The sequence below is a fragment of the Ovis canadensis genome, chromosome 15 (assembly GCF_042477335.2).
Source record: "Ovis canadensis isolate MfBH-ARS-UI-01 breed Bighorn chromosome 15, ARS-UI_OviCan_v2, whole genome shotgun sequence".
Taxonomy (NCBI): Eukaryota; Metazoa; Chordata; class Mammalia; order Artiodactyla; family Bovidae; genus Ovis; species Ovis canadensis.
Window position 1 is genome coordinate 87070620 of NC_091259.1, and position 22691 is coordinate 87093310.

Sequence of the window (22691 nt, forward strand, 5' to 3'; positions counted from 1 at the left end):
AACTTCTTCACTTGCAATATCCGAATACCACTTTTGACTTTCACAAATCAAAGGATATATAACATGCAGTGAAGTCATGTGATTAATGCCTTAAAACTACCATCCTATTCCAGGGAAATCAGTTAGCAAAGGAAATAATGAAATTTTTATGGTGTAAAAATAAGCAGTCAGTGACCATGATAGTGTCCTTAGTCAGAATCTAAGAATCAAGGGAAATTACCAACACCAGAGTTGTTATCAAAATCAATATTTTTTATGTGCTCACCTTTATGAAGAACTGGATTTTCTGCTCTTATGTTCTCCTGATATTTCTTTGGGTAGAGAGAATATATGCTTTTCCTCTTTCTTTGTAATGTCCCTGAGGAAGTAGTACAGAATTTAAATCATTTGCGAGATTTAAAAAAGAAATTACCTACGGTGCCTGCTAATTCTCCAGGATATTTTGCATATTCTCTAGTGGAAAAATTGTAAGGAATAATTTAAGGAAAGGAAGAAAGCAGCATAAATGATCTGCAGAGTTCCATGGAGACCTACATGTCATAGAGGACTTACGGAGTCAATGATTTAAATAACAATAAAAGCATTACTGTATGAGTTCTATTTCAGCAAAACTGGAACAGTTTGAAAAGTCATGATAAAACTGTAAATGAATCATCATCACTGCATAGAGTTTTATTTATTTATTTAGTTTTCCCCCAGTAAAATAAGTAGTAGGCCCTGGGTTAAAAATAAAGCATTTGACCTATATGATATAGATATTACTATCCCCACATCCAGAGGACACCGAACTAAGACAAACTATTTCATTTGATCAAAAACATGTAACTGGTGACTAGAGATTTGAAATTAAAACTTCATCTCTGAGTGATATACATACATTGGCCTTTAATATGACAAACACATAATTCTTGCAGTGAAATGTGTTACAATAATAACAGTCTAAATGTTAATGTTTTCTGAGCTCTCTCATGATTCTTGCATAATGTTCAGCACAACTTCATAGACACTAAAATATAACAGAAGATAATATATTCCCTCTCATAACATTTACCCATGCTCTCTTCCTCTGTTACTTCCTCATGTAGAATCGAGGAAAATTCTATATAGTTAAAAATGGATCTAAAATGTAAAAATGGGTATGTTTTAATAAATGTACCATTTGTTCCTAATACCTAAATCAAGATATAGAACATCATCAACACCAAAAATGGCCCCTGATACTTTAAATGCCCCCCAAATATCCCTACATCCTAGGCTACTCCCATTATAATGATGAACAACATCCTCCAACTTCCACTTACTGCTGCTACAAGCTTATTTTCCCTGTTTCTGAATTTCATATAAGTGGAATCACACAATAAACAGTCTCAAATGAGCAGTCTTTCGCTCAGCATAGTGATATTGAAATTTGTCTGTGCTGTGCTTATACAGATACATAATAACTGACTACATGCATATATCCTATCTGTAACCATCCTCTTATTGATGGGTATTTGAATTTTGGCTTGTTGTAATAAGTCTAGTGTTAACACTGCTATATAACTGTATATGTGCATATATGTGGGGCTTCCCAGGCGGTAAAGAACCTGCCTGCCAATGAAGGAGACATAAGAGATGAGATGCAGTTTCCATCTCTGGGTTGGAAAAATCCTCTGGCAGAGGGCATGCCAACCACTCCAGTATTCTTGCCTAGTGAATTCCATGGACAGGGGAGTGCATAGTGTTGCAAAGAGTTGGGTGCAACTAAAGTGACTTAACATGCATGTGTATAGATGTATTAATCTCCCTAGCAATAGATCTATGAGGGAAATTACTGGAATATAGATAACTATATATTTAACTTTATAACAAACTGCAGATTTCTAAGCTAACTGTTGCATTTTCATTACCTAAAACCATGTATGAGAATTCATATTTTTCCCACATACTTGCCAATATTTGAAGTCAAAATTAAAAAAAAAAAGACATAAATTGAAACTGGGATAAAAGTAATACTGTGAGTTTGATTTTCACTTACTTGATGATTAATGATACTGAACACTTTTCTATATACTATATTCATTCATATATCTCCATCTTAAATTTCTAAATTTTGTATATTTTAATTGAGATTTTTCTTTTCACTGATTTTTAGAGTTTTTATAAGTGTGATAGATAAAATTACTTTTTCAAATTTTATTTGAGAAGTTTTATTTTTTGATTTTTCTCTTTAGCACTTTGACCCATGATCTTGCAGTTTTACAAAGAAGAGTTTTGCTACCACTGAAGAAGACAGAACAGTTTCTCCCACCAAACAGTTCCATGTGTACAAAACAGATTGGGATGAAGAAGATGAAGTGGGTAGGAGAGGACATAAAGCTGGAAAATTCCCAACATAAGGTACACAGACGGACACTGAAGGCTGGGAAGGGAGCAGGAGAACAGAGTCCCTCTCTGTTGTCACTTCGAGGATTACGCAAATTTTCTTGAAAACAGTGATGTTCAGCGGACTTGGAGTCCATGTTGGACATGGGGACATCGTACTGTGAAGATTTCTAAATATTGTTATAATCTTAAGAGAGTTGATTAATTTGTTCTTTTCCTTTTATTTTAGAAAAAACTAACAAGGTTGTGTCAGACTATAGACTCTGTCTCATAGTTACATAAATATTTCTTTATGTTTTTAGCTTGTCTGGGAGTCCCAGATAGTTCAGTGGTAAAGAATGCACCTGCAGGAGACTGAGGGGACGTGAGTTTTATCCCTGGATCGGGGAGATCTCCTGGAGGAAGAAATGGCAGCCCATTTGAATATTCTTGCCTGGAAAATTCAATGGACAGAGGAGCCTGGCAGGCTACAGTCTAAGGGGTCTCAGAGTGTCAGATGTGACTGGGCAAATGCACACACACATGCATGCACACACACACACACACACACACACCCTTTCCTGGGATGCTGAAATCTCCACACCCACGTGCCTCAAGACCAGTGAATTGCACAGATTTTGTACAAATAATATGGATCTGACTTTCACTAGCTGTTTATCACCAAAATTTCTGTGGCTGTTCTCTCACATTTTTCACTTTTTAGATTATAAAAAAAGGGCTTGTATTTAAGATTTCTGTTTGAAAGATGTGGACTGGGACCTTTTCTCAAAACAAAAATTGTAAAATCGGAAAATCATCCATTCCTTTAGCTTCTAATGTTGTTCAGACTATATCCCACACAGTGGTAGCCTATCTTAACCATCTCTGTAGTGACCTATAAAGTTCTAACACTACATTACTAATTGGTCAGAAATTTCCTCAAGGCAGCCTTCACGTCCTTGTTCCTCAGGCTGTAAATCAAGGGATTCAGCATGGGAATCACCAGTGTATAAAACACGGAAGCCATTTTATCAGTATCCAGTGAATGGTTATTTCGAGGCTGCAAATACATGAAAAGCAGAGTTCCATAGAAGACAGACACAGCTGTCACATGTGAGGCGCATGTGGAGAAGGCTCTTTTCCGTCCTTCTGATGAACGTATCCTTAGAATGGACAAAACGATGTTGAAATAAGATGTTACAACTACAGTTATGGAAAACATCAAGTTTGTAGATGCAGATATGAAGACTACTGTTTCTGGAAAGGAAGTATCAGAGCAAGACAAGGCTAACAGAGGGACGGTATCACAGTAAAAATGATTGATTACATTAGAAGAGCAATAAAACACAGAAAATACACAACATGAAACCACAACAGCTGTGAAAAAGCTATAGAGGTATGTGAGGGAAACTAGCAGAAAGCAGGCCTGTCGAGACACCACAACCATGTAGAGCAGGGGGCTACAAATGGCCACATAGCGGTCATAGGCCATCACAGCTAAAATGAAAATTTCAGCTACAATGAAAACCAAGAACCCTCCCAGTTGGGTGGCACATTCATAGAAGGAGGTGGTATGCTTTTTTACTAAAAAGTTGACCAGCATTTTAGGAGCAATGACAGTTGAATTGCCAAGATTGATGATGGCCAAGTGCCGGAGGAAGAAATACATGGGGGTCTGAAGCTGAGAGTCCACGCTGGTGAGGGTGATGATGCTTAGGTTCCCTGTCACGGTCAGTCCATAGATGACCAGGAAGACAAAGAAGAGAGGGATCTGGAGGTCTGGGCGTTCTGAGACTCCTGTGAGAATAAACTCAGTGACCTGAGTGAAATTTCCATTAGCCTTGTAACAGTTTGGAAAGTCATCTATATGGAAGAAAAAGTTACTTGGTTAGAAATTAAGGAATTATCTTCTAGGACTATCAATAGATGGCAAAAGCATCCCTTGGATGAGATTTCCTCAAAGAATTTATTGAACTCATGTTTTTGGTCTATTAAATCAAATTTGAAATAATCTCTTAAAGAGAATATTCAAGTGCAGCAAAAAAAATAGATGATCCAACATTATGAATATTTCAAAGATCCAATCCATTGAATTTTATTAAGTTATGGATGTCTTATTAGCTTGAAAACATTTAAAGCCATGATTCATATCATGGCATCATATTGATATCTTCTGCACTGAGTGTGAGAAACTCTTGAGTAATTGTATGCCTCCAAATAATTCAATGTTCCTTGTGATCTCTAATTTGAAAATATTTGCTTCTTCTGAATAATGCATGATCTAGTCATTTTTAAATATTATTTAGTTGCTAAATCACGTCCAACTCTTTTTTAGTGACCCCATGGACTGTAGACTGTCAGGCTACTCTGTCCCTGTCATTTTCCAGGCAAGAATACTAGACTGGGTTGCTATTTCCTCCTCCAGAGGATCTTCCTGATCCACGGATCAAACCAGCGTCTCTTGCATTGGCAGGTGGATTCTTCACCACTGTACTGCTGATCCAGTCACTATTCTTCCCTCTTTTCTTTATTCCATCCTTGTACTAACATTTATTCAGTGTAGACTGAAATTGCAAATTCTGTCATTTTTACACTTTTGATCATTTTTATTGATGTAACAATGCTAAACATTTCATTTTCATAAGGCTTTTCTGAAAATTACATTGTATATATTTGCCAAAGAATCAGCATGGAATTATAATGTTTTCCTAGAAATATCTGCTTGAAGGATGGCTTCCTGTTACTAACTAAGCCAGTTATAGTCCCTTCTCACTTTTAATTGATCTCAGTAATGGTCTGTGGCCTTAAATATTCTATCTCAGTCTCTTATATGAAAAGGTAAAATTTAGATCCAGAGAATCAACACTATTTCATCATTTAATATAAGATCTACCCTTTAATGAAAAGTTAATTATGTATATGTATAAAATAATCATAATGATAAAATGGACAAGATGATACTTTGGGGAATGGTGGGTATGTTTACAGCATAGATTTTTGGTAACTGTATCACTAATATATACTTATCTTCAAATTCATCAAATTGTATACATTAACCACATACAGCTCTTTTATGTCAAAGATAACTCAGTAAAGTGATTTTTAAAAGATATGTATCATAATTTCCTGACCAGTAAAAGTTATTGATATCTCTTCTCCTAAAGAAGAGATTTGATATCTCTTCTCCTAAAGAAAGAAGAGATTTGATATCTCTTCTCCTAAAGAAGATTAAAAAAAAAAAATCTGCAATGAAATGAAAAATGAAGCAGTGATATAAAACAATTGAAGAAATAAGGTGGTAATAACACCAAACATTTTTGAATATTTGATATTAGTTGTTTTTAACTCCAAATCATTCTTTCTCTTAACACTTTGAGTCATACTAGAAGGCTGAGTTTCCAAGAATTGACACTTTCAAACTGTGGTGCTGGAGAAGACTTGTAAGAGTCCTTTGGACAGCAAGGAGATCAAACCAGTTGATCTTAAAAGAAATCAACTCTGAATATTCATTGAAAGGTCTCATGCTGAAGCTCCAATACTTTGGCCATATGATGCAAAGAACCTGACACTGGGAAAGATTGAGGGAAGGAGGAGGAGGGGGTGACAGAGGATGAGATGGTTGGATGACATCACTGACTGAGTGGACATGGGTTTAAGCAAATTCCGGGTGATAGCGAAGGAGAGGGAAGCCTGGCATGCTGCAGTTCATGGGGTCACAAAGAGCTGGACAACAGCAATATAATCTTATTTGTTTCCTACTTGTTCCAACAGATATTAAAGTTTCAGTTACTTTATTTGCCCCTTACCTCTGGACCTGGTTGGTTGGTTGGTTTAGTCACTACATCGTGTCCGACTCTTGTGACCCCATGGACTTTAGCCTGCCAGGCTCCTTTGCCCATGGGATTCTCCAGGCAAGAATATTAGAGTGGGTTGCCATTTCCTTCTCCGGGGGATCTTCCTGACCCAGGAATCAAACCTATATATATATATATATATATAAAGGAGGTTTATCTTGAGGAGTTCAGTTCCCTATTTATGGAGGCTGAGAAATTCCACAATCTTCTGCCTACAATGTATAAAGCCAGGAAAGCCAGTGGTATAATTCAGTCCCAGTCTGAAGGCCTGTGTACCTCTGGACCTGCTGCTGCTGCTGCTAAGTCGCTTCAATCATGTCCAGCTCTGTGTGATCCCATAGACGGCAGCCCACCAGGCTCTCCCGTTCCTGGGATTCTTCAGGCAAGAACACTGGAGTGGGTTGCCATTTCCTTCTCCAATGCATGAAAGTGAAAAGAGAAAGTCAAGTCACTCAGTCGTATTCGACTCTTAGTGACCCCATGGACTGCAGCCTACCAGGCTCCTCCACCCATGGGATTTTCCAGGCAAGAGTACTGGAGTGGGTGCCATTGCCTTCTCCAACCTACTATTCCAATTGTGAGGACGAAACAAAACAAATAATGAGGACAAAACAAAACAAAAGGGCTAGAATAAAACACATAAACAAGATAACTGTAGATTAAGTACCATAAGTAAATTACACAAAAATGATGTATCAAGATAACCTGGGAGAATTGCTTCTTAGATGTTGTTAAGAGAATTCCTTTCTGAGGGTGAAATTTCAACTAAAACCTAAAGAATGAGAAGTAATCAAGTACTGAATAAATCACAAGAAGAATATCCCAGGATTCCAGGCATCTTTAAGAGATACATTCATAATTATAATAAAGAGTGTATTTCCTAAAGATGCTGTCCTGAGAGAGAAAATCTTTTTTGTTTTTGTTTTTTTGTATCATGGGAACTTAATAGAGGCTAGTGTTTCCTTTAATGCCAGAGTCACTGAATAACAGTGAGTATTAGTAAAATCAGATAACGTAGGTCACAATAAATATTTGGATTTTTTTCTAAGTAAATTGTAAAAAAATAATAGGTTTTTGGGTAGGTGGGTAACAAGGTCAGCTTTACATTTATAGAAAAAGTTTACTCTTGCAGTTTCAAAGATAATGAACTATGTGATTGGAAAGGGGTAGAAATTATAGGTTGAAAGCGGGTAGAAAATATATGTGGGAAGGGAGTAGAAAATCAAAGAGGGGCGTAAATTTTAACAATGAGCTAAGCAGTGTTACAGGATTTCTGGCAGAAGACAATGAGCCAAGTAGAAAACTTGGAAATAGAAAGCAGAGGTAAATTTAATAATTGGAAGAAGAAAAAAGATAATATCTGAGACATAATTTGTGTTACATTAGAAACAGGAAAGGGATTTGATTTAGGTCATACCTGAATGGTCTAGCGGTTTTCCCTACTTTCTTCAACTTAAGTCTGAATTTGGCAATAAGTAGTTCATGATCTGAGGCACAGTCAGCTCCGTGGTTCTTTTTGCTGACTGTATAGAGGTTCTCCATCTTTGGCTGCAAAGAATATAATCAATCTGATTTCAGTGTTGGCCATCTGGTGATGTCCATGTGTAGAGTCTTCTCTCCTGTTGTTGGCAGAGGATGTTTGCTATGACCAGTGCATTCTCTTGGCAAAACTCTATTAGCCTTTGCCTTGCTTCATTTTGTACTCCAAGGCCAAATTTGCCTGTTACTCCAGGTGTTTCTTGACTTCCTACTTTTGCATTCCAGTCCCCTATAATGAAAAGGACATCTTTTTTGGGTGTTAGTTATAAAAGTTTTTGTAGGTCTAAATAGAACCATTCAAATTCAGCTTCTTCAGCATTACTGGTTGGGGCACAGACTTGGATTACATTGATATTGAATGGTTTGCCTTAGAAATGAACAGAGATCATGCTGTCGTTTTTGAGATTGCATCCAGGTACTGCATTTCAGACTCTTGTTGACTATGATGCCTACTCCATTTCTTCTAAGGGATTCTTGCCCACAGTAGTAGATATAATGGTCATCTAAGTTAAATTCCCCCATTCCAGTCCATTTCACTTCACTCATTCCTACAATGTCGATGTTCACTCTTGTCATCTCCTGTTTGACCACTTCCAATTTGCCATGATTCATGGACCTAACATTCTAGATTTCTATGTAATATTGCTCTTTACAGCATCAGGGTTTACTTCCATCACCCATCACATCCACAACTGTGTATTGTTTTTGCTTTGGCTCCATCCCTTCATTCTTTCTGGAGTTATTTCTCCACTGATCTCCAGTAGCATATTGGGCACCTACTGACTTGGGGCGTTCATCTTTCAGTGTCCTATCATTTTGCCTTTTCATACTGTTTATGGGGTTCTCAAGGCAAGAATAATGAAGTGGTTTACCATCCCTGGAGAAAGAAATGGCAACGCACTTCAGTACTCTTGCCTAGAAAATCCCATGGATGGAGGAGCTTGGTACAGGCTACTGCCCAAGGGGTCGCAAAGAGTTGGGCACGACTGAGCTTCTTCACTTTCTTTCTTTCACTTTCTCCAGTGGACCGCGTTTTGCCAGAACTCTCCACCATGACCCTTCCGTTTTGTGTGGCCCTACAAGGCGTGGTTCATAGTTTCATTGAGTTAGACAAGGCTGTGGTCCATGTGATTATATTGGTTAGTTTTCTGTGATTGTGGTTTTCAGCCTGTCTGCCCTCTGATGGAGAAGGATAAGAGGCTTATGGAAGCTTCCTGATGGGAGAGAATGACTGAGGTGGAAACTGGGTCTTGTTCTGATGGGTGGGGCCATGCTCAGTAAATCTTTAATCCAATTTTCTGTTGATGGGTAGAGCTGTGTTCCCTCCCTGCTATTTACGTGGGGCCAAACTATGCTGTAGATAATGAATATAACGGTGACCTCCTTCAAAAGATCCCATGCACACACTGCTACACTCAGTGCCCCCAACCCTTCAGCTGGCCACCACTGACCCGCACCTCTGCTGGAGACTCCTGAAGACTCACAGGCAAGTTAGGGTCAGCCTCTTGTGGGGTCACTGCTCCTTTCTCCTGGGTCCTGGTGGCCAAGGTTCTGTTTGTGCCCACCATGAGTCTTTTTCCCAGCCCTGTGTAAGTTCTGGCAGCTCTCTGATAGGATTACTGGTGACTTCCTCCAAGAGGGTTTATGCCATACCTAAGTCTACTGCACCCAAAGCCCTTGTCTCTGCAGCAGTCCACTGCCGATCCATACCTCCATAGGAGATGCTCAAACAAAGTTCTGTATCAGTCTCTGTGGGGTCTCTGAGTCCTGGTGCTCACAAGGTTTGTTTAAGCGTTCTGAGAATCTCTGGAGGGAATGGAGTTTGATTCCAAACATGAATTCGTCCCTCCTACCATCTTTCTGGAGTTTCTCTGACCTTGGATGTGGGGCATGTCCTCACGGCTGCTCCATGCCATGCAGCTGCCATTCCAATGCTGCAGCTGGAAAGTTCAACACTACCAGAACCGTGTACTTCCAGATGTTCAAGCTGGTTTTAGTAAACACAGAAACCAGAGATCACATTACCAACATCCCCTGGATCATCAAAAAAGCAAGAGAGGTCAAGAAAAATATTTACTTCTGCTTTATTGCCTATGCCAAAACCTTTTACTGTGTGGATCACAACAAACTGTGGAAAATTCTGAGAGATGGGAATACCAGACCACCTGACCTGCCTCTTGAGAAATCTGTATGCACGTCAGAAAGAAACAGTTAGAACTGGACATGGAACAACAGACTGGTTCCGAATAGGAAAAGGAGTACGTCAAAGTTGCATATTATCACCCTGTTTTTTTAACTTAAATGCAGAATACATCATGAGAAACGCTGGGCTGGATGAAGCACAAGCTGGAATCATGATTGCCAGCAGAAATATCAATAACCTCAGGTATGCAGATGACACCACCTTTATGGCAGAAAGTGAAGAAGAACTAAAGAGACTCTTGATAAATTCAAAGAGGAGAATGAAAAAGTTTGCTTAAAGCTCAACATTCAGAAAACGAAGATCATGGCATCTGGTCCCATCACTTCATGGCAAATAGATGTGAAACTTGTGGAAACAGTGGCTGACTTTACTTTTTTGGGCTCCAAAATCACTGCAGATGGTGACTGCAGCCATGAAATAAAAGACACTTACTCCTTGGAAGGAAAGTTATGACCAACCTAGACAGCATATTCAAAAGCAGAGACATTACTTTGCCAACAAAGGTCCATCTAGTCAAGGCTATGGTTTTTCCAGTAGTCATGTATGGATGTGAGAGTTGGACTATAAAGAAAGCTGAGTGCCAAAGAATTGATGCTTTTGAACTGTGGTTTTGGAGAAGACGCTTGAGAGTTTCTTGTACTGCAAGGAGATCCAATCAATCCATCCTAAAGGAAATCAGTCCTGAATATTCATTGGAAGGACTGAGGCTGAAACTGAAACTCCAATACTTTAGCCATCTGATGGGAAGAATTGACTCACTGGAAAAGACCCTGATGCTGGGAAAGCCGGAGAAGGGGCGGCAGAGCATGAGATGGTTGGATGGCATCACCGACTCAATGCGCATGAGTTTGGGTAAACTCTGGGAGTTGGTGATGGACAGGGAGGCCTGGCGCGCTGCAGTCCTTGGGATCACAAAGAGTCAGACACGACTGAGTGACTGAACTGAACTGAACTGAAGGAATAGGAAAGACTTTTGTGATCTTTTCACAGGCCGTTGGCCATGACATTTTTCAAATATTAAAAGATATGATTTAAAATGAAATGATCAAAGTGATATTTTCAACATATTAAGTTTTAGGTACTTATGAAACACTTATAAAACATTCAGGCAATTTAATATTTAAGTCTGGGACACATTTCGTGTGATTAGCCTTACAGGCTCTTAAGAAAATGCCAGCCTTAATAGATATACTATATTTTTTTCATTTATTTCAAAATTATTTGTTAAAGGTTGTAAGAAAAATTCCTAATATGTTCCTCAATCAACCTCCGTCCTTTTACACTGCAGACAACCCTCTATTTTAAGATTCCAGCTTTTTTTGCCCTCAGACACTGAGCTACAGAATATTGCTTCTGTTCCCCCTGTCCCTACCATGCCTCTTATTTTTTTTTTGTCTTGTCTTCTCCATGTTTACAATTTTTAATGTTTTGTCAGAAATTGTCAGTTTCTCCATCATCTCCCTTGACAAACATATCAACTATCAGCCCAAACCAAACTTCCAAGTTATATCAGCTCCTGTGTTTCTGCTGAAGTCTAATGTCTCACTGGTTATATACTTTATCTTAAATTGTAAAATTACATTTTTAAACCAACTATTTTAGATCACAAACATTCTATTCATCCTCTAATTTTCTTATTCAAGGTTCCACATTGAAGTATTTGGCAATTTATGTAATACTTTCGATCCTAAGCACCCCCTCTTTTTCTTTCTTAGGTCTAGACTTCCCTGGGTCAGTAACACAGTCATTGACTGTTATCCTTAATGGTCGCTGTGTCGTGATTCTCAGATTAGCTGGTAGGCAAATGGCAGTATCACAGCCTTTTGATTTATTAATTCATGCAATCTAAGCTTTGCTTTTTAGAATAATTGAAGTATCTTTAGCTTCATTTTCAATATATTTCACAATCAGGTTCATATTATTTTTCTTGACTTACTACCTTATACCAGGATACATTTTAAATCTGGAAATAAAATCAGATAATTTAAGTCACAATAAAAATATTTGAATTTTTTTTCTAGTAAATTGTAAAACAGATAGGTTTTAATGTAGGTGAATAATAACATCAGCTTTAAATGTAAAAATGAAGATTATTCTTGCTTTTATAAAGATAATGAATTATATGATGGGAAAGGATAGAAATTGATTGGAAGGGGTAGAAATTGGAAGGGAGGAGTAACATTTTGAGAATAAGTCAAGCAGTGTTACAGTATTTCCGTCTGAAGAGAATGCATCAAAGTAGGGAATTTGGATTTTATTAGTATCTCTGGCCTTTTGTTTCCATATTCATATTGATTCTTCAAATACATAGATTGGTGAGAGGTACCTTATTATCTGAAAAAAAGATTGCTCATCTTGCAACAGTTGTCTTATGCTACCAGAAACTGCAAATGAATGTAACCTCAAATGAGGCTACAAAACTTGAACTTATAGTATTGAAAAATGTCATTCCTGATCATACTCTAGGCATTTTCAACCTTCATATGATCACCAATGAGTAACAGGAAGGCTAAAAGAATTATCTTTAAATTAGCAAAGATGCTTATGAATAAGGAGGAGTAATTATACATACATACATACATATATATATATATATATGTGTGTATATATATATATATATAAATACTTTTCTCCATGTACTTAGAAATTTATTTTATTATAAAATTAAGGCCAGTATTTTTTTAAGTAAATTTATTTCAGATATTTTATTTTGGGTTACTTTAACTAAAAGCAACCCAGTAAATGAGCATTCTCTTTCTTCTGGGTTTCATTTCCTCCTTGAGAATGTTACAGAAAGCCTTGTCCTATCAAACCAGAAATTCAGGGTCTGCAGTTCTTAATGTCTCGATCCTGTTTACGCACTGTCTCTTCAAACTGAAGTCTTCTTTCGGAAAACTTCTTGAGTAAAATGTTGTCAGATTAAATTTATTGTACATAGATGATTTATCTAAATATATGTTATTATAGCATTGGTTATATATTATGTTTATATATATATGTATATATGTATATATGTGTGTGTATATATATATATATATATATATATTCACCTCCATTGTATTGAATATATTACCAGAGATTTTCTTGAGAAAATTGATGGTATATCATTGTATTCTCAAAAAGAATCCTCATTTAAAATTTGGGTGGTTCTGTACTCAGTTTTCCTTCACAAGTGTGTTTGCGTATTTGTGTGAAAGATGAGTTTTTCATTCTAGTTAGTATTACAGGAACAAAACTATGATATAAATAATCTCAGTGAGCAAAAATCCATTGTTTCAGAAGTGGTATAAGTATATAATATCTAATGATACCAGTTGTAAGTTTTAAATATAATAGCTAGATAGTTTTTAATGACTTGTTTTCTCCAAAAATGTTGTAAATCTTGGAAATAGCCTTTACTTAAGCATTGTATTATTTGATCATACATGATGTCTGATGCCTTCCAAAATGAAAGTGAAGTGATGCACTTTGAGGTGTAGATTTCAATCCTTTGAAGGCCATTATACCAAATAAGATATTTTCTACCCACCTCTAAGGCACATCTGTTTCAGCCTCTTAGTGAGAATTTCTACGTGGCTGTGTCAGTAAGAGTTGGTGGGGCTCTATAAACCTTTGAGAACCTAACTAAAACCCAGGTGATTCTAATATCCACAAATTGTCTTTTGCATCCTTTGGGAAGATGCCATTTGGGATTTGCTGTTTCATAAGATCTCCCGCTAGGAGTTCAACCAGACATCTCTCCAGTCTTTCTCTCTCTCTCTTTTTTTTTTTTTTTTTTTTTTTTTTGGCAGTATGACCTATATTATTGAAATGAGTTCAATTCCATGACGTCTGATTAAAGCGTATCTATCAAAGTAACTTCATTGCATTCAGCGACTCATTATCGAAAAAATGCAAACCGAAGAGCTAGAAACCAATGGTCTAACAATGAAATAAAAACAAATTCCATCTACATATTTTGTTTTTATATGACACTATTTCTGTTTGATTCCTACTTTTACTTCAAAGAATGCAATTTAGCACTGTCATTATTTCAAGAATAGGATAGATTGCATATTAAAGGTGAAGCTGTGTCCTCCAAAAAATTGTCTATATTAAAAATATTATTTTAATCCTTTCTTTATAATTGTGTTTCAGGTGAAAAAAATGTAGAAGATAAATTCTAGGCAAGGATCAAATATAGTATTTGAAACTAAAGCTTTTATTTAAAGCTTTAATATAAATTTCCTATCACACAATTTTTTTAAACACTAAATATTTTTGACATATATTTTCATGCATTTAAAGACTAAGAGAATCATGTAAAAAGAAAAGTGCCCTGGAGAAATTGTCAGCTTTGGGGCTTAAGTTCTCTTTGCAACAACATTTTTGTTTGTTTGTTTTGGTCATATTATTTTCCCCTTTAGGCCTTAAATTTAAAGCTGGAAGTTGGAGTAGATTCACATTAAATACATTGGGATGGTTATCTAGTAAGGTTTTGTTGTTGCTTAGTTATTAAGTCATTTCCACCTTTTTTGTGACCCCATGGACTGTAACCTGCCAGGCTCCTCTATCCATGGGGTTTCCCAAGAAAGAATACTGGAGTGGGTTGGGTTGCCATTTCCTCTCCAGGGGATCTTCCCAACCTAAGGATCAAACTTGTGTCTCCTGTATTACAGGCGGATTCTTTACGATTGAGCCACTGGGAAGCCCACCTCGTGGGGTAAATGAATAAAGATGAAAAATGTATTCATTTGCTTGAGCAGCTATAACAGAAATACCCAAAACAGGTTTGTTTAAATAAAAGAAATATGTGTTCTCAGTTCTGGAGTCTGCCCATGATGAAGGGACTTCCCTAGTGGTCCACTGGTTAAGGCTTCACACAGGGGGTGTGGGTTCGATGCATGGTCAGAGAGCTGAGATCCCACATGCCTACGGTCCAAAAAAAAGCAAAACATGAAACAGAAGCAACGCTTTAACGAATTCAGTGAAGATTTTAAAAGCAGTTCATATCAAAAAGGGCTTCCGCGATGGCTCAGCAGGCAAAGAATCTCTTGCCAATATGAGTTCATTCTCTGGGTCAGAAGATTCTTGGAGGAGGAAAACGGCAACTCACTGCAGAATTCTTGCCTAAAACATCCCATGGACAGAAGAGCCTGGAGGGCTACCGTCCAAAGGGTCACAAAGAGTCAGACACAACTGAGCAAATAAGCACGCATATCAAAAAATCTTAAACAAATAAGTAAAGTCTATGAAAAAGAGGTTAGCAGATTTGATTTCTTCTGGGGCCTTTCTCCTTGGCTTGCATATAGATGGCCCCCTTCTTGCTGTATCTTCATGTGATTGTCACTCGGTTTGGGTACATTGAAGTGTCTGGTGTCTTTCTATGTGCTTTAGCCTCTTCTTATAAGGACACCTATGATATTGAATTATGGCTCATTTTAATAACTTGTCTTAACTAATTACTTCTTTAAAAAGCCTTATCTCTGAATACATTTAGATTCTGAGATATTGCGGATTGAGCCTTCAACATACCAATTTTGGTGGGATGCAATTCTGCCCACAACAGATTGGAAGAAAAAATAAATAATAGAGCCTTTGTGTGGATCGCAACTAACTGTGGAGCGTTTTTATTTATTTATTTATTTTAGAAATGATCTATTTATTTGTTTTTTTGTAACCAATGCCCATATTTTTATTGAATACCTTGAAAAAAGAGATGATAAAGCCAGACCACCTGACCGTCTCCTTAGAAACCTGTATAAGATTTAACAAGCAACAGTTAGAACCTTACATGGAACAACTGACTGGATCAATGTTGGGGAAGAAGTACGACAAAGCTGCATATTGTCATCCTCTTTATTTAACTTATATGCAGAGCACATCACGTGAAATGCCAAGCTGGATTGTTACAAGCTGGAATCAAGATTTCTGGGAGAAATATCAACAACCTCAGATAAGATAAGCAGATGACATCACTCTAATGGCAGAAAGCAAAGAAGAATTAAAGAGCTTCTTGGGGAATATGCTGGTTTAAAACTCAATATTCAAAAAACAAAGATCATGACATCCAGTCCCATCACTTCATGGCAACTAGAGGAAAAAGTAGAAACAGTGACAGATTTTTCTCTTGTTGGACTCCAAAATCACTGCAGACAGTGACTTCAGCCATGAAATTAAAAGATGTTTGCTCCTTGGAAGGAAAACTATGACAAACCTAGATAGTGTATTAAAAATCATAGATGTCACTTTACTGATAAAAGCCTGTATAGTCAAAGCTGTGGTTTTTCTAGTAGTCATATATGGATGTGAGAGTTGGACCATAAAGAAGGATGAGCACCAAAGAGTTGATTCTTTCAGATTGTAGTGCTGGAAAAGACTTTTGAGTGTCCCTTGGTCTGCAAGGAGATCAAACCAGTCAATCCTAAAGGAAATCAACCCTGAATATTCAGTGGAAGAACTGATGCTGAGGCTGAAGCTCCAATACTTTGGGCACCTGATGTGAAGAGCAGACTCAATGGAAAAGACCCTGATGCTGGGAAAGATTGAGGGCAAAAAGAGAAGAGGGCGGCAGAAGATAAGATGGTAGGATAGCATTACTGACTCAATGGACATGAACTTGGGCAAACTCTGGGAGATAGTGAGGGATAGGGTGGTATGGTGTGTTGCAGCCAATGGAGTGTCAAAGAGTCAGACACAACTTGGTGACTGAAAAACAACAACAACAAGAAAGTGACCAGATAGCTCATTTTTCTTGAATCTGCAACCCTAAATAAACTTATTTATCAGGAAGCTAGCAGAAACCAAAGCTAACGATAGCATGTGTCTCTGTCAAGGGAGGCTCAGAGTTAGCCAGTAGTCTTCTCATGTTTCTTAATTTAAATATCTTCTAAAATCCCCACTGTATCCCTGAGATGGGAAATATTAACTCAATCTGACTGAAAATTTAATTCTGAGAGGCATACTTTATTTTCTATATTGCTTATGTTCTTGAAATAACTTGTTCAGTTATATTCATAAACTTATTCACTTTCTTGCCTCTTGTCTACTTTATACATTATTCATGGTTTAATATTCTTTACCTTTAGTACGGTGCCTGCTTTAACATACATATCACTAATTTTTGGTCCATTGTACTCCATTTTGACTAATAAATACTTTTTAAATCTCTGCAAGTCTGAATTTGCCCAAAAATTTGGCATGATTTGCCTTATTTTTAGATAACATAGGTTCCAATATGACCTTGAAAATCACTTGAGACTTAATCATCTGACACCATGTTTATTCAGGTGAAGTGGAGAAGAGTACTGGGAGAGATGAAAGGAAGCATTTTATCCTGAAAAAGATGAAACAATGTGGTAAAACATTTTTATTTTTGATGCTTTCATTAGACTAATAGAGTATTCTACAAAGATTTTGGACCTACATTTGCAACTTGTATTAAGATATTAGTTGGGAATTTTGCATCGATTAGTTAAAGTTCTCCTCAGAGCATCTTTTACTTCTTTGTTCCTTAGACCATAGATCAATGGATTGAGCATAGGGATCACCAGAGTGTAAAACACAGAGGCCATTTTATCAACAGCAAAAGTGTGGCTGGATTTGGGTTGCAGGTACATAAACAGTAATGTTCCATAGAACACGACCACCGCTATCAGATGGGAACTACAGGTGGAGAAGGCTTTGTATCTCCCCTTGCTTGAGTTCATTCTGAGAACGGCCACAAGAATGAACATATAGGATACAAGAACAATCAAGAGGGAACAGAGCAAATTGCAGCCTGAAAAGATCAAGATGATCAATTCTAACTCATGTGTGTCAGAACAGAGCAGAGATATCAGAGGGACGGAGTCACAGTAAAAATATCTGATGACATTAGAGCCACAGAAGGACAATTTAAATAACTTGATGGTGAGAAATAGAGACACGAAGGTGCTGTAGAGGTAGGGAGTGAGCACCAGCCCCCAACGCACTTTTTGTGCCATGATGACTACGTAGAGCAGAGGTTTGCAGATGGCTACATAGCGGTCATAGGCCATTGCTGATAGAATGAAGAGTTCGGTGATAATAAAAGTCTCAAAGAACGCCAGTTGGGTGGCACACCAATTGTAGGAAATAGTATTTTTGTGCACCACAAAGTTGACCATCATTTTTGGGCCAATGACAGTGGAGTAACCAAGATCAGTAATTGACAAATGTCTAAGGAAAAAGTACATGGGAGTATGTAGCTTGGAGTCCCAATGGGTCAGGATAACCATACCCAGGTTTCCTGTCACTGTGACCAAGTAGATGACCAGGAAGATTCCAAAGAGAGGCGCCTGCAGCTCAGGACTGTCTGTGATCCCCGTAAGAACAAATTCAGTCACTTTGTGCATCGCAGTATGGTTGTGTTTCTCCATGAGGTCTATCCTGGTTACCTGGGTATAAAATCAGTACTTTGTATTTGCAATGCGATCATCTAGGAGAATTTAATATATGATATGTGAGTCATTTTCTTTGTCTAAAATTATAAATACAGATTCATCTTCCCTTCAGGTCAAGATTACACCTATATTCACATCGCAGTGTAAGTGCGTAATGATCAGCTTTTTAAATTGTTATATAAGTTCTGATATTAACCTTTTCATTGTTGAGACAATAGATTTCAAAGATATACATCTCAAATAAACATATTTCTAGCTAAACACTTAGATAAATAGCTGGGCTGTCCTATCCATGAAATTTCCCTTTTAGAAAGCCCTGAATGATATAAGTAACTGCCAGCTTGATTGACCCTACTTTTCCCTTTCTGAATATTATAACTCCTGCTCTTATTACCTTATGTTTTATTTCTTTTTAGCTTTACTTTTATTTTATTTTTTAAAAATTTTAATTTATTTTACTTTACAATACTGTATTGATTTTGCCATACATCAACATGAATCCACCATGGGCGTACATGTGTTCCCAAACCTGAACCCCCCTTCATGTTTTAAATTAACCAATAAAAATTTAACGTAGACACCTCATCCTTGTTCACAACAAAGGCAGAACCATGCTGTCCTCTCTTACTCTCCTTCTTTCTCTCTTTCTCTCCTTAACCTCTCTGTGTGTCCTTGGGTGTGCTATGTACCCTCCAGAATGTAACAAGACTTGTTTTTCAGAGTTACCTGATACTTGTTGCCGAGATGCATCTTGCAATCATAAAGAATCACAAGTGCTCTTCCAGCCGCAGCACAGCTCTGACCGGGGAAATGTCTGTGCAGTTCACCACAAATAATAGGGCCCACTTGAGTGCCCACAGGCACTCCCCATTGATAGAATCACTATCAACAGGCTGAGACCAACACAAAGCACATTCACTGAAACTTTGGGAAATTTTGCTTTAAAGGGACAAGACATTTTGAAATGATTGCTTTGATACAGCTTCTATGGCCTACTTGTTTTCACATGGTCTTTTTAAATATATCAAAAGATCTGTCTATTATATTTGAACTTTTAAAAAATGTTCAGATAATTTTTAAAACAAATATCTATACTAAAACAATAAAGCATATATTATTGACAATCATCTGTTCAAAGTTGCAAGGAATAATTAAAAGATTCTCTGTTGGTAGCTTGATGAATGATGTGAGTAGAAAAACTGATAATTAAACACAAATTTCAATGTTCCTCATTTACTATAAGTTCAGCTTGTTTATTCAATACAAAATCCAATGTTATAATGTCTTAATTTTCAAATTTTGCTATTAATATCTTAATCCTCATTTGCCATATTAATTATTTCTGATAATTGAATCTCCTCTAATGGTCTTCCAATCACACATTCATCTTCTGAAAAAAAAAAAAAGGTTGATCATTCTAATTATTTATAAATCTGGTTATTTATGGAGATCCATGTAAATAGATCCACTGGAAAGAAGAATGCAAATGAATACCAAGCACTAATATGGAACTGAACATTTGCCAGGGACTTTGCATGTATTAATTCACATGATCCACACACTAACTCTAGAAAATAAATAGCACAGTTGTCCCTGGTACTTGTGGGGAATTGTTTCCAGCATCCACTGAGGATAACATCTACAGACACTAAAGTCCCATAGTCCACCTCCCTTATCCACTGGGGGTACTCTATCTGTAGATCTGGCCAGCCATCACTGGTAAACATAGTGGTATAATTGCTAAGGAAAAAAAAAAAAAAGATCTGCATATAAGTGGACCCATATAGTCCAAAACATGTTGTTCAAGGGTCAACTATATGAGCATAATCCCTTTACATTTCAAGAATAAAATATCTTAATCAAGATCACCCAGACAATAACTGGCAGAATTGGGATTCAAATAAAATTAACTTTCTTCAGAATATATTCTCACAAACATGGCATTCTTCTGTTCTATCATGATCATCCTGAGTACACAGGCAATGAAAAATGGAGAAGGGGAGGCACCCAGTAAGCAAGGATAGAGGAAGATGCTTGTTAAAATAGATGGGAGAGCTTTAAGTTCATTTGGAAAGCTAAGATAGTCTAAATGCATTGCATCAGAGACCATACAAAAGGTCTGTCCCATACATTAATCTTGTTGATCAGAAAAGTATCCTGAAAGGGAAGAAACAGTTTTGCAGAGCATAATGCCTTCAAGATCTTTGGTGATGATTGGGTTTGAGCTGTATGCCCTCAGAAACGTGCATGCCAGTGTTTTCTACTTACCTTACTGAATAATTTGCATCCACTTCCTACTGTTTCAATACTCCTTGTCTATTGCAGAATGTTTTTAAGTGTTTTTCTATCCCTTTGAGACTCATTTTGTTAAAATTTTGATCTGATTCAAAGATTAAAAAAAAAAAAACAACAACAACATTGAACATAATTACCTTAGGGAGAGTGCCCTGGATATCTGTTAGTTATTCTCCATATGTCTCATTAGGAAAAATTAAAAGTATTTCATTCCCTGGTCTAATTGAACAAACTAGGCAATATCACTAAACACTGGAAAACATAAATATACTTTTGTCAGTATCTCAGTTACACAATTTAATGCACATATTAGATATGTCCCACATGCATACAGTGTATGAGTAAATGAAAAATGACTTTGTAGAAAAAGATTATACAATATTTGATAACATAGCATTCGTTAACCAAGAATGTTTTTGAAGGATATAAAATGGTAGGTTGACACAAAACAATGTTTTATGATATATTGTTTCTGTGAAACGATCAGTGATAACTCTTTTATCTGTTCATCTTCATCTATATCTTTCATTTCTACTTTATTAATGCTTTCATCTTCAGTTTTCAGAAACTTAACATGACATGCTTTGGTGTAATTTCCTTTCTGTTTATCCTGCTTAGAATTGTTTTAGCTCTTTATATCTTAGGATTATCTTTTTTAATGTTTGGAAAAAATTCTGGCCAATATTTCTCTTATTGATTTTTCAATCATACGTAATTTCTTCTTTCCACTTTTCTGCACTTGAATATACAGTATTTAGGTTGCTATTGTTCTACAGATCACTGAAACTATTTTCGTGGTGTGTATCCAGTATTTTAGCTTTTCTCTTTGAGTACCATTATTGTGATGTGTTTCAGTGTAGCCATCATTTCTTTTTCAATACACAATATGCTGTTACACTAATTCAATAAATATTTTGTTCCTAAATTTAGTGTTTTTATTAAATGATTTGGTATATGGAACATATTCATAATACATTTTAACGTCCTTGCCTGTTAATTATATCTTCACTGACATTTCAGGATCTATTTAATTATCTCCTGGGTGGGGGTCACATGTTCCTGCTCTCACATTTGTCTAGTATTTGTGACTAGCTGCTAAATACTGGGAAGAAATACAGAATAATGAGTGCTGCAATTTCCTGTTGTCTTCCTAAAAGAATGACAGCTGTTTCTGTTTTTGGTTTTTACTTTACAATATTGTATTGGTTTTGCCACACATCAACATGAATCCACCACGGGTGTACGCGTGTTCCTAATCCTGAACCCCACCTCCCACCTTCGCTCCCCCACCCCCACCATCCTCCGGGTCATCCCAGTGCACCAGCCCCAAGCATCCTGCACCCTGCACGGAACCTAGATTGGAAATTCATTTCTTATATGATATTATACATGTTTCAGTGCTATTCTCCCAAATCATCCCACCCTCTCCCTCTCCCACAGAGTCCAAAAGACTGTTCTATACATCTTTGTGTCTTTTGCTGTCTCACATACAGGGTTATCATTACCATCTTTCTAAATTCCATATGTATGTGTTAGTATACTGTATTGGTGTTTTTCTTTCTGGCTTACTTCACTCTGTATAATAGGCTCTAGTTTCATCCACCTCATTAGAACTGATTCAAATGTATCCTTTTTAATGGCTGAGTAATATTCCATTGTGTATATGTACCCCAGCTTTCTTATCCATTCGTCTGCTGATGGACATCTAGGTTGCTTCCATGTCCTGGCTATTGTAAACAGTGCTGTGATGAACATTGGGGTACACGTGTCTCTTTCAATTCTGGTTTCCTCAGTGTGTATGCCCAGCAGTGGATTGCTGGGTCATATGACAGTTCTATTTCCAATTTTTTAAGGAATCTCCACACTGTTCTCCATAGTGGCTGTACTAGTTTGCATTCCCGCCAACAGTGTAAGAGGGTTCCCTTTTCTCCACACCCTCTCCACCATTTATTGCTTGTAGACTTTTGGATTTTTTTTAATGTTTTATTTTATTTAAATGTTGGATTTTTAAAAATGTTTTAAACAAGAATCAGCTAGCTTCTTTTGAGACTTGTT

The 22691-nt window shown here is 37.0% G+C and overlaps 2 protein-coding genes across 2 annotated transcripts; both read right to left on the reverse strand.

The window, feature by feature from the left end:
* Positions 1 to 3262: 3262 nt before the first annotated feature.
* Positions 3263 to 9444, reverse strand: LOC138420229 (olfactory receptor 8J3-like). Its single transcript, XM_069553349.1, has 2 exons — positions 9390 to 9444; positions 3263 to 4206 (listed from the first exon to the last, which is right to left on the reverse strand). The coding sequence occupies exons 1-2, from the start codon at positions 9442 to 9444 to the stop codon at positions 3263 to 3265; spliced, it is 999 nt and encodes a 332-aa protein (XP_069409450.1).
* Positions 9445 to 17366: 7922 nt separating this feature from the next.
* LOC138420230 (olfactory receptor 8K1) lies at positions 17367 to 20899 on the reverse strand. The gene is made up of 2 exons (XM_069553350.1): positions 20890 to 20899; positions 17367 to 18322 (listed from the first exon to the last, which is right to left on the reverse strand). The coding sequence occupies exons 1-2, from the start codon at positions 20897 to 20899 to the stop codon at positions 17367 to 17369; spliced, it is 966 nt and encodes a 321-aa protein (XP_069409451.1).
* Positions 20900 to 22691: the final 1792 nt, after the last annotated feature.

Coding starts and splice junctions, on each gene's coding strand:
- LOC138420229 (XM_069553349.1), bottom strand. CDS start 9,444: ATGGATCGGCAGTGGACTGCTGCAGAGACAAGGGCTTTGGGTGCAGTA. Junction 4,207..9,389: donor TTTGGGTGCAGTAGACTTAG/GTATGGCATAAA, acceptor TCTTCCATATAG/ATGACTTTCCAAACTGTTAC.